The sequence below is a fragment of the Protopterus annectens genome, chromosome 17.part0 (genome assembly GCF_019279795.1).
Source record: "Protopterus annectens isolate FY-2018-M chromosome 17.part0, PAN1.0, whole genome shotgun sequence".
Taxonomy (NCBI): Eukaryota; Metazoa; Chordata; order Ceratodontiformes; family Protopteridae; genus Protopterus; species Protopterus annectens.
This window is the reverse complement of record NC_056751.1, coordinates 121426609-121439555: the sequence shown is the minus strand read 5'-3', so window position 1 is coordinate 121439555 and position 12947 is coordinate 121426609. Positions and strand designations below refer to the sequence as shown.

Here is a 12947-nt window from a genome sequence, read left to right as displayed (position 1 = left end):
CAGTCAAACCCACTGTATGTACAGTTAATTAACTCTAGGACATTCCAATTGACCATTTTTTGTACTATAATCATGCAACAGTAAACCTTATTAAGAGCTGTACCACAAACAGCAACACTTAAAAACACATGACAAAAATACCACTGCACTATGCAAACCAATACATACCAGTACTGTTCAGCTTTCAGTTTTATAAGCAAATGGAATCCATACCACACTGGTCCATTGAATGCAGTTCAGAAAAATGGAAATTCATAATAAATAAACAGTGGAAAAGTAAGCCTATACAAAAACAGGTTAGTTACATGCACAAAAACACCTATATGCTTTTGTACATACATAAACATGCACACAGACACACAAACAACCAAACATGCTTAAGAACAGCTCAGTTACATTTTCATAAAAACAAAACATTTTTGAAATACAACACTACATTTTTATACACATTTCAGGAAATAAATTCATCACAGTCACATTGCCACTGAACAAAGCACATCTCCAGTAAGAAGAAATTGAATTCAATTTGTAAACTGCTGAAAATTCACTTGCGTGAACACAGTGGAAATATTTTTACTACAAAAGTGCCTGCTTAACTGTCCAAAAGAGCCCTGCTAACTGCTGGTCTCACGGCGCCTCAAATTGGGTTTTATGTGAAGGAGGCTGGATTTTCTATGGCTACTAGATATTCTACAATTGAAAGAAATTTTTCAGCTACCATATTTTTCTCTACTGAATGCAACGAATTTTCCGTGAACTGTAACCCCCTTTTTAATAGCTGATACTGACTGTGGTTAAAATGATTCCAGTCTAAATTCTGAGATCAAAAGCAAGTTAAACATGGAAAGTGTAATTTGCTATACAAGTGATGCTTGTGAAAACCTAAACTTTTATTCTTTCAAAATGTTTGCTGCACAGTTACAGTGAGACTATAAACAGTCACCAAGTTGTGCTTTTGATGAGTTTTTAAAAAAGGAACCTACCTATAAGCAATCTAACTGTAAAGTTTATATACATTTATTGTACTGTCACTAAAAAAAAGGATATGCACATTATATTTTGGTGAATGTTAAAGATGGCAAAAGATAAACGAAATCCAGACTTTCACTATATTGGGATATAAAGATATGAAGAAAGCTAATTACCTGAAAATGAGGAAGGAAAAAGAAACCACTCAAAATAAAGGTCTACAGTCACCTGTAATTCACAGCCAGACACGACATGACACAGCAGTTTCAAGACAGAATAAGAAACAGTTGAAGAACCTGTGAATGTCAAAGGCTGATTTGGTCACTCAGATTGCAAATTAAAGCACTTGTTTCTTTCCATTTTATGCTTTCTTGGTTCTTTTTAGGTAACTGCCAACTCATTGCAACCGAGTGACGTCTCCAGGCGTTTCTGCAGTTACCTCCTACTCCACCTCTAGGCGTCAAATACTGCCTGTTCATATTTGCATTAATAATTCCAAAACCATGCCACATACAAGGTATCTGAATATTTTATCTTGAAGCATACATGATGGCAAACACAACTGTACTGATATATGACCTCTGTCAATTAGTATTTGTTAAGCCACACTCACTGGGTGTTAAAGGTACCCACTCAAAAGAGCTCTACTGGAGGGAATGATAACTCATCAAATGCACTTTTTTCACTGTACTCGTTTGTTCTTAAATGCAAATTAATATTCTCTTACTACATACTGCTGTTTTAGGGAAAATAATTACACATAGATATAATGAAAATTAGACTGAATAACCCTTCCAATTTTCTCACATATTCTAAAGCTGTTCAAAGATATGCCTGGGATCTTACAACAAAGAATATTAAGCCTGTCAAATGTAATGGCTAAGTAAGGGTGGGAAACAGGGACACATGACAAGCAACGGAGTATAGTGGTACTTGACAACTAAGTCACTGTGGTAGGACAGGATGGAACATGGAAGATGTGAGCTGCTTGAACTGCTGTAAGATAAAGGCAGTCAGTCAGACATTACAGACAGATGCTTGTTTCAGTGATTATTCAGGTTAAAAAATGCACTCCCTTACAAGAAATCAAGAAAGAGGGATCACCTTGCAATGCAAATTAGTACAACTGTTTCAGAGATGCTCATGGTTTGTTAGATCTGCCTCAGCACTAACAAATGCATTACTATACAGCTAATGGGAGAACCAATGCTACTTGTATCAACTTCTAGCGGAATGCTCAAGATGACAGTGACACTAAACAGAGAAACGGACATAATTTAGAACATGTGGCCTATTTAAGTTTTCCCATACTCCTATCTAGACACCAAGTTCCTGTTAACCAGCATCCATCTTCCCACAGTCTGCTATAGTTGTAAAAGTGTCATGGGTAGCTCTTCTCCCTTAGGATGGATAAATTATGCCTCACTGCATGATAGAACTTAGTAAAAAGCAGGACAATAAAATCTTTCAAATAATGCATTTGACATTAATGCATGTTAAGAAATAGAGAGTTAGTACTAGGGAAGGGATGGCCATGGACAGATGAAGGAAAGAACCAATAGATAAACAGAATGGTTAAAAGAAAATTCTTAAAGAATCTAAATGAATTAATGAATGAAAACAAACAAAAACATGAACAGACAACAGTAAGGAGCAGAAGTTACTAAAACTGAAAATGAGCAAAACTAGAGCCTAGAGAAATTAACATACAGTTCTAAAGTAGTTCTCTATAGAGCCAGTAACATAACTGTTAATCTTCTACAACAAATTAGAGGAGAACAAAAATTAAAGAATGAAAATGGGTGTGTACTTTTTCTCAATGTGAAATTAAAATGATCAGGAAGCTACATACCAGCATGTAGGATAAAATGAAAAACTTGCCTATGAAATAAAGAACTGTATAGTTCTTGGAGTTGGTATAAGACAGGACTACAGACAGCATAGTTCTGAGGCAGAATGCTGACACTAACACTAAGGAAGTAGACCACAGAAAGAGGACAAAAAACAGTTCACCTTGGCTTATAGCAAGGCAACAAACACAGCTCTAAGCAAAAATTAACCAGACCTGAGAAACATAAGGGGGAGGGTGGATACAGGAAATTAATTCTCTGTTAGATGCAAATGACGCAGACTTCCAGAATGACTTATGAACCCAGAGTCAGTGTGGCAACTGAATAAAAGATGAAGAACCAAATGAATGGTTAATTAGGACCTTCAGTTCAGTAAAAGTGTGGAACAGAGAAGGCAAGGTGGGTCAAACAAAATGGTCCTTTTTAAATTTAAAAACTTGATTTTGCATTTCTAATATACAACTGACAAAGTCACAAACTTCAACCACTCACTTGAAGAGAACCCGCTGGAAAGCCTCAAAAGCTGAAGTGGAAATTTGAGTCAAGGAAATCTCTGTAATGGGGAAACAGACAACTCCAGAGACCCCGACCCACTCTGGCTCTAACATCAGAGCTGAGCTGTCTAGAGACATCCCCTCTGGCACTGGTCCCAATGCTTCGGCTCAGATTCTCATCGTGATCTGACAATGTTGGAGTTGAGAGATACTGGGGAATGGTCAGGGCTGAAGTGAAAAGACACTACTGGTGTCAACATAGGTGTTCTGGGAATGCTCAGATTAGAGGGCTTCAGTTCTAAAGAGTGGAACTGCAAAGGAGTCATCAGTTGAGGGGTCACTAGCATTGTTCTTGACTTGTGGGGATGGAGCTAAGTGGACCCCCAGCTGTATCTGCATTCATAGGAACCACTGCATCATTCTGTTGATGTCGGTAAGGATCCTTGAACAAACAGACCTACAGGAGCTTGAGGTATCTCTGCACCAATGCTGGAGTATCAGCAAATGGAGTTGGGGACTAACTGGCTCCAGGGGAAAAAAAGTAATGGGGGTGAAAGAGAATGGATATGTGTAGACTCATGATCTGAAGATTTTGCTATTTTCAACACTGCACTCACTGAAACTGCTGGTTAGGGGGACTGTTTTTTGGCTTTCTTGAGCCCTTTCTCTGGAGTCTTGCACTCTGACATAGACTCTATTTAGAGAGTTCTTTTTACCTTTTCTTTATATGTTGACGAAGAAGGGAAATCACGGTTTTACTCAAGACCCCCTGTGCTGGAAGAAGGCCCTTTAAAGCATGGGCACTGCAGTCTCCATCCAGATGTGCTGCGCCCAGAAAACACAAAGGGAAATGGGCCTTGCGGAGGAATTTTGTGGCCACATTTTGAATGTTTTTTTTTTTCTTTTTAACTCTTTTCAACCATACTGAAGAGTAAATGGTTAAAAGAAGTCACTCACAGCACACTAATCTTTAACGGTACTAATTTTAACATTGAAGAAAGAAGTTGAAAGGGAAAAAAATAATCTAAAAACGGTTCGGTTAAGATTAAATTTTAATATCTAGCACTTTGAAGATATCAATATGTAAATATGTAACTATATAAATCTACATTTTTTTAAATATTACTAAAAGTTGTCAAAAAGACAACAGGTAGGGGAGGAAAGGTGGAAAGCACCAGCTAAACTGCTAAGAAAATAAGAATCTGAAAATTATTACTTTGAGGACAAACTTATCGTAAAGCAGACAGAGCCCTTGTGATCATTTTGCTCAAGCTGTAACCGAGAGCTGGGGTATTTTGATGAAGGAAAGGGAATAGAGAGGGGAGAAGTCAGAGCCCAGGATCCAAAGGTTTAAAGGTGCCGAAATTGGATCAGAGTCCCAGCATCTGAATCAGATGAAAATGGACATCAGATCCTTTGGTTTACATTTACTGGACTGTGCTATCCTTATTTGAAAGAAACTAATACTTACTATACCTAAGCTAGATTCAAGAGGCATGAGTATGCACATCAGACTAGCATCAGTTTCGGTGTTTTGACAATAACTGTGTAAGCAGCAATATGATAAACTCTCCAATGTGTCAATACAATGTCAAAATGCACAGTTGCAAACAACTGAGTAACACCTGCCACAGCTTCAACTATACCCCTGGGAAAAGCTGGTTCGTGCACTGATGCCTTGTTCTCTACCAGGTAGCCAGGTAGAAGTTAAAAGGCTAAAAAACAAACTTTCACTCCAGGGGAAAAGAATCTGGCTGTGGGATGTTCAGTTTTCACCTCCTCTACGGAGTCACATGTTCCTTCAGAAACATGGTATCCACACTGCTGACATGTAGTCCAAACTTCTTCTGCAAACAAATTAGCCCTGCTTTCTACAGTGTATACTATGCCTTAAGAGAATCAGTGGATGGCATAGTTTGAGTGTACAATTCTGTAATAAATATCTGCAGAAGCATTCTGTTACGACACTGGTAATAAGCATCTTCTAAGTGGAAGCAAAATAATCTTCTGTAGTGCTTGGAGCTGTTTTGTGGTAAGCATCCTGAAGATCCAAAGAGACACAATCTCCTCTGAAAAGGCAGAGAGGAGTGACTAAAGTGTGACCATGTGGAAGGACACTTTAGGCTACTTAAATCCAAGATGGATGCAAGGTCCTCCCACCTGTCTGGAATCAAAATGTATCTTGATTAAAATCAGAGCTGGTAATGGTCTAATAAGATCTAATGGCCAACTCTCCTGTTAAAGAGCTTTTGCTCTTCTTTCCTTGACTAACATTTCTGAAATAGTGGGGCATCTGATAAAAAGAGAAGATAAAAAAAAAAAAATAAAGTAATGGTGTAGCATTCGGTTACAATCTCCCCGATTCATTCCTTCTTGACTACTTGTGTCAAGATGGGAGTGCAGTGGGAGAGCAACCTCACTGTGAACGACCAACTCCCAAAGAGAAGCAGTTGAGGAAGGAGTCGGGAGTTGTGTGATCTGCCCTGAGTCTGAAACGAGCCTCTTATGAAAACTGTTTGGTCTCAGATAAGGACGACTATTGAATCTCAGACCCTACTTGGCTGTGACCATGGTTTTGCTAGAAACAGGCTCACAAGTGCCTCCTTGGTGTTCTGGCAAACCAGGGCCACAGCCTCCTTGTATTCTGGCAAAAGAATGATATGGAGAATAGAAACAGATCCCTGCAACCACAAGGATTTGCCCCTTTTCTTCAGGTGCTCTTTGAAATCTGACTGAAAAGCAACCGACCTCAAAACAGGAAGTAAAGGAACACCCCTTTGGCATGTTCATTTGAATGTACAGCACAAACAGCAGTGCTGGCAAATGTCTATAATGGGTCTATATTATTATCTCCAAGTTAGAGAACATCGAATACAATATGGTCGACACCATATTATCGAAGTTCCGTAACTTCGAAAATAAAAAAAAAAAACTGAAACATCAAATACTTACCCTGACGGGTTTAAGCAGGGGGGCAAGACCCCCTGCACTCCCCACGTGCACACCCCCTGCTACTTAAATATACCAACTCCGAGATCTCGCTACAGTGCAGGAAAGGGAAATCCTCCCTTTCCGCACCATACTCCGTTAAAGTGCAATCTCGGAGTTGGTATATTTAAGTAGCGGGGGGTGTGGGGGGTGCAGGGGAGCTTGCCCCCCTGCCTAAACAGCCTTTACTTGTTTTTTGTTTTTGTCAGGGTCTTGTAGAATTTTGATGGTTTAATGGGTCGATCACTAAAGTTCGATCTTTAGTGATTCGAAGCATTAAACTTTCGAGATTCTAATATAGACCCATCTATAATGGCTAATGCTGCACAACAGGTTATGTGAACTATGTGGTTGCTCAAGACAAATTTAGGAACAGCCCAGAGACCTCCACTGTACAATGCAAATGAATTTAGTCTGGCAGTTAGTGCAAAGGATTAGGTTTATGAGAGGTTTCCTGTAGTCCGGGGATGATTCCCTCAGCCTCCACTTGTCTACTGTGCGACTTTGAGCAATTCACTTAACTAGATGGTGCTCTGGGCTAGGTTTCTCTATGGTGTCCTTAGCCCCATGCCCAAAACCTACCTATGAACCTAGTATGTTTCATCCATCAGATCACACAAAATACACCATCAGTAACATAAACACTCTCAAGTATAGAGTGCACAGTGTGACTATAACCTTCCTTATGTGCCCATCTCCAATGCCTCATCTGGGGAGACAGGCAACAGTAGATTTTACATCAAGACTGCAGCAGAAATCTGTTGGGTCTCTGCCCATAAGGAAAACTTCCTGGATGGGAGAGGGGGAATCAACCTTCTGAGGAACCACGGCCAAAGCACCTGCATTCTCCTTAGCAATATATACACTGTACAATGCATCAACAAAGGGATCATCTAGGAGGGTGGCTGTACAGATGGACAGGCTTCCTGAAGCCTCAGTTTGTGGAAAAGACACTAATTCTGTGGGTCATCTACCCTTCAGATGAATCATTTACAGAATTTCCCCAAAATAAAGGCCTCAACAAAGGTGACCTGACTGGAGAGGGTGGCAACACGGTAACAGCAGGACAAATATTTGCTTCCAAACTGACAGATGAGGTCTCATTTATCATTAGGCACTTCTGCAACTAATAAATGCTACAGGATACAGATAACCAGCTTTGCTGATGACTGCCGAATATGTAGCACAAACACTAAAAAAAAAAAAAAAAACTAAAATTATTCAAGATGTTCTGCAAAAATTCCCCTTGGGATGCAACAGTAATGACCTTACATTTAATACCAGTACATGTAGCACAACCAGACTTGGCAAAAAGGACGAATTATGCTGACAAAATAAATAGTCAAACCATAAAAAAACATCTCTGTACAATTAAAGATCTAAGGACAAATTTAAACTCTGACTACAGTGTATGTGCTACAGTTAGAAAAACACTTTCTGTAGCGATCAAATGCTAAAGGGCATGCCTAGTCACTTGATCTTTGTACTGTTTTACGTTTTCCCGATCCAGCACATAACTGAACACAATGCTGTGTTTTGTAGCAGTCTAACAAGCCAAAAACAAACAAATAAAAGCCTGAACAGGTACAATGATCATTTGCAACAAAAATCATGGAGTTGGAAAAATCTGACTATAGTCGGTTTCTTACAGGTTATTAAGAGTTGACCTCTTGACTGGTGTATAATGGAATATCTGATATGGTTCTACTTTAAAATCTACACCTGCAAAGTAGTGCTGGGGAAGTTAACACCAGATTAAGGAACAAAACTGTTAAACTTCTGTTTCCTTATTGACAGACTGTAAGCTGTCAAAAAGTTTTTTAAAGGTCCTAAAGTGAGTAGGGGGAGGATTAGTATGTTGCCCAATGCACTAAAGTCCCATGCTATAGCTCAATTATAAGGACACCTACTTTAATTCCCTGTGTATTTACCTGAACAAGAAGCAATATATTTTTGATGTAGATGGGCAGAACAAAATTACCCACAAAAATATCCAACTGTGTCAACTGCCTTTCTACTGAAGTATAAGTTTTCACTGACTTTTCTACAATTCAAAGTTGTCGAGGCAAAGGTGTACCCCAGCAAACAACAAGAGCATGGCAGGAACAGGCCCAGATAGGCAAAGTCTACTTTGAAGTACATAGTTCAGACAACTGCATTCACACGTGCACCCTGACCAATTCACCATCTTCAATCCACACACTAGACACACTGTCATGTCTTTGGAATGTGGAGCAAAACTGGGACCCCAGTGAAAATCTATGCTAATAGGAAGAATACCCACACTCTGCACAGAATGTTATACCAGCCAAGAACTGAAATGGAAGAATCAAGTACTGCGGTACAGCAATGTTAAAAATGCAATCCCGCAATCTTACTACCGACCTATGAAGATCTTCCTTCAAAAATGACTGGCATTAATTCTGCAATATGTCAGTGGAGAACACCCATTTGGGTGCCATGACCACTTACGGCACCGAGCTAGCATGACGAAAACACAGTAGTGCCTTTAGATGTATACAAAAGCTCTGAGGAACTACAGAACTCTTCAAATTCTCAAACATTTTGGTGTCAATGTTAAGATTGCACACAACTATAAACAGATAAAACAAGTTAATACTACAGAATGAATATGGGATTATGTAACATTGGGCCACAACATACATAAAGACCTTCATCTATATAGGCCAACATTTTCCAAAAAACATGACAACTGCTTCTAAACAAGGGCATCAACTGCAAAAATATTACTATCTTGTAAAGAGATAAGCTTTTACAGACTTAAGTGTTTCCCTAACACTAGCAAGATAAGGAAAATGCTGAAACTGATCATTTTACTCACCTGAATGAGTTCGCATGTGCCTGGTTAAGTGGGTTTTTTGAGAACTTGAATACGGACACATTGAGCATTGATATGGGCGTTCACCTAAAAAGACAGGGACTGAATTAATCAGTAAGACTGCTGAAAAGGCTCTTGCATATTTTCTTGAACTCACACACACAGTTTAACAATGCCATGCTTGTTTACCAAAAGTATAAACAATTTAAATTATATCACACAGTGCAGTATCTTAACAAAATACATTTGCTTTGTAAAACATTAAATTACATTATGCTGGCAAAAGTCATTCCACCCAATTAACTACTCTGTACTCAGTCATCACAGTAGCTGGCAGGTAGGTTACTCTCCTATGGATTGCTCTGTAACAGAATTTTCAAGCAACAGACAGATACAAGACATTCACTGACACAAATAATGAAGGTAGATTTTAAAACCACACTATAAGGTTTCTGCACATTTTAAAATCTTGTCTGAAAGTTTCACTACAATTTAATTTACATTTTTCCTCACGTGACTATGTCCAAGGAGGGCTACAACTGTACAAAAATACTTCTTTCACTAGAACTCTGTAATAAACAAATCCTGTAACACAGAGGACTAAAACCCAGAGTGTCACCAATCAATAGTTCAGGTTACGGAGAAGCCAGCCAAGGAGGGAAGGAATGAGTGCCTGACGCAGGCTAGACCATCCTGGCGTACAACAGCCTGATCCACACTGCCAACTACACGAGTGACAGTCAGTAGTGGAGGCAGATGGTTCAGTATTAAGCAGACATGTTTACTAAAAACATCCAAAAACTAATAGGCACAAGACAAGACGAGCGTGCACTGCAAAGTCCAACACGGTTTAATAGCGGAGTAAAACAAGCTTACAGCAATCAGTAGTCCGGTGCACACTCCGGTAACTGCCAAGCAATAAAAAGTTAAAAACGATCTGGCTGCATTAACGTTTAAAAGTTAAAAACGATCAGGAATGTCTGAAGAAGTTAGGAGAAGTGTTTCCTAACGAAAAGCGCTTTACACTTTGTGACTTGGATTCTGCGCAGCCAGATCGTTTTTAACTTTTTATTGCTTGGCAGTTACCAGTGTGTGCACCGGACTACTGATTGCTGTAAGCTTGTTTTACTCAGCTATTAAACCTTGTTGGACTTTGCAGTGTACGCTCGTCTTGTCTTGTGCCTATCAGTATTAAGCAGTACAGAATGGGACACATGTATCCATCAAGCTGTGGTTGCACAGTGGCAGCAACAGAAGCCATAATTTGATCCCAAAAAATCATCCGCACTTATGGCAACTTGATTCTTCTTCTAGTTGCCTTTTAACCCCAATACTGGGGAATGAATGGGAGATGACATATGGAGGAGGATGGCAATCAGAAGATGTGGAGGGAGAGCATGCAATAGCTAGAGAGCAAACTTAATGACTACAGTGTTCTGCTTCAGGTTCATGCGGCAGACCGCAAACTATAGGTTTTACGTTACCAAATTAAGACAAGTTTGGCTTTACACAAATAGTAAGTCAGACAGCAATTATATATTCTGTATTCAAATATTCATTTGCACCAATTAAATGCTGAATTTGTAAAACAGTGTCAAATAAAAACATCCTTGAACTGCTCTTACTATTTACCTTTTTTTCATATGTTATATGGGGCACTCAACACAACAGATTTTTAAGATATACTTCTGTCAGCAGACTCATTTGCTGTAAATGGGAGCAAAATTATATAAAATATTTTTTGTCCCTTGAATGGGAACATCACCTCCCACAGTTCTCCTTAAAGTTACTAACTCCATGGCTGTACAACACTGGAGAATGAAAAAAGAAAGAAAAAGCAGATAAATAATTGCCTCGCAAAACCATGATTTTGTAAGTGAGGAAACCATTCAGCGAGCAGAAATGTGTAAACTTTGCTTCTAGCAATATTTTCTTAGATGATTACATATTGACTATATGTACATATTCTCCTTTGAAACTCAAGGAAGAGCAGGACTGTAGGGAAGAGACTACCCAGAATTTCTACAATGGCACATGTATGGAGTTCCGAGGAGAAGATTAAAAACGCATACCCCTGTGGGTGGGAAAGGATATGGAATTTCTACTATGACGTTTTCATTTATCACTACAAAAATGTATCCAAATACAGCTTCTGGACTTGGGTTCCTTAAAAAGAATTAAAGAAGTTAAAGGCGAACACAAGCTTAGTATGTGTCTCTTGAATGCAAGGCTGTATGTCATCAGTTTGCAAATGGCGGTTAACAATTAGAACTGTTGCACCATTATCGACAATGTTTTACTGTTAAACATCTGTCCATATGAAAGCTGTAGCTCAAAACAGAGTTTCTATATCTTAACTAAATGACATGATTTTGGTACATACATAACAATGTAACTGGAATAGTGTAACACAGCAAGACATCTGTTCATAAGAAAAGTTAACTACCAGAATTGAAGATTGTGAGTAAAAAGGTCATACAGACAAACCAATCGGTAAAAACTCCAAGAAAAATCTAGCCAAGCTGTATTTTCCACTGTGTGATTCCTTAAAACCTCTTGCATTAGAGGTAACATGGGATATATGCAAATGACCCTTAAGGACATAAGTATTTCAGTCTTCTTTAATTTCTCCAAATCTTTTGGGTTTCTAATACCAAGATGGGAATAGACTGCTTTCCTAAGTCAAAGTATGATTAAATTTCATGAAATTAGTATTGTTTCAATCTTTGATGTCAGCCAGAAGTGCTCTTTGCAGCACCCGCAACATGCCCAGTAATGACTCCTCCTGCAATTTGTATGGAGTTACATGTACTGGTAACATATCTAAATACAACTGTAGATTCTTTTTTATAAGACCCGTTGCTCCTACCACTATTGGAACTGTCTGGGTATCTTTTGTCCACATTGCTCTTGTTGCTGCCTGGAAATCCTGATATTTGAATGACAGTGTCTCTCTGTATGCAACACATTGATATCCCTACACCCAGTGACTACAATGATTAATGCTACTTTTGTCTTCTTTTCATGAACCACATTATCTGGTTTTCTCGCATCTATCTTTTGAACTGTTGGTAATGGGTAATCCCATGTGATGTAGACTTCATTTTCTATGATGCTTTGCAGCTCATGTTTCCAGTGTTTTTCAGCTACTTCAATATTATAATGTTTGCACAATCCCCAGTGCAACAGTCTCGCCTCATTATTATGCCTTTCAGTATGCTGTCCTTCTGCCATTAGTATATCACAACCAGCAATAAGGTGCGCAACTGTGTGCAATTCTGTTTTACAAAACTTACATTTGTCTGTTTCTCCCACATGTTCAATGGACTTTGTAAACCAATGTGTATGTAGCCCACAATCTTGGGCCACCAATATTAATCTTTCATCTTTTGGTTTGAATTTGCCTCTCCTTAACCATTCCTGCATTCGATCCAGATCAACAGGAGGTTCTTCCAGGAGTTTATTTTCCACATTTCTTGCCTTCTCATCCGATCCTTCACCGTACTGTATATTCTCTCTCTTGTTTTTTGGCACATTCAATTATGCCTGATTTTATCTACTTCTGGTATTATTTCCATCCCCACTTGACGCCGATATGCTTCTGCTAAACTAAGAAGGAAAGTCATCTTAGATTTACTCTCCTCATGTTTCAAAACTTTCACTATGTTTGGGTCTTGCGAGGTCAGCAGATATGTATGCAGTCCCACGATTGCAGACCTATACATATAATCAATTACAAGGAGGCCCATACCTCCTTTGGAAGGAAAATCAGGACACGAAGAGCAAATTTGTTTATAGCATGAATTT

The 12947-nt window shown here is 38.9% G+C and overlaps 1 protein-coding gene across 1 annotated transcript in view; it reads right to left on the bottom strand.

Moving 5' to 3' along the window:
* REST (RE1 silencing transcription factor) overlaps positions 1 to 12947 on the bottom strand; it is a 97859-nt gene that overhangs the window by 13355 nt on the left and 71557 nt on the right. The window contains exon 3 of the mRNA XM_044059080.1: positions 9144 to 9227. Within this exon, the coding sequence (XP_043915015.1) occupies positions 9144 to 9227 (84 nt within the window). The remainder of the gene's footprint in view (positions 1 to 9143; positions 9228 to 12947) is intronic.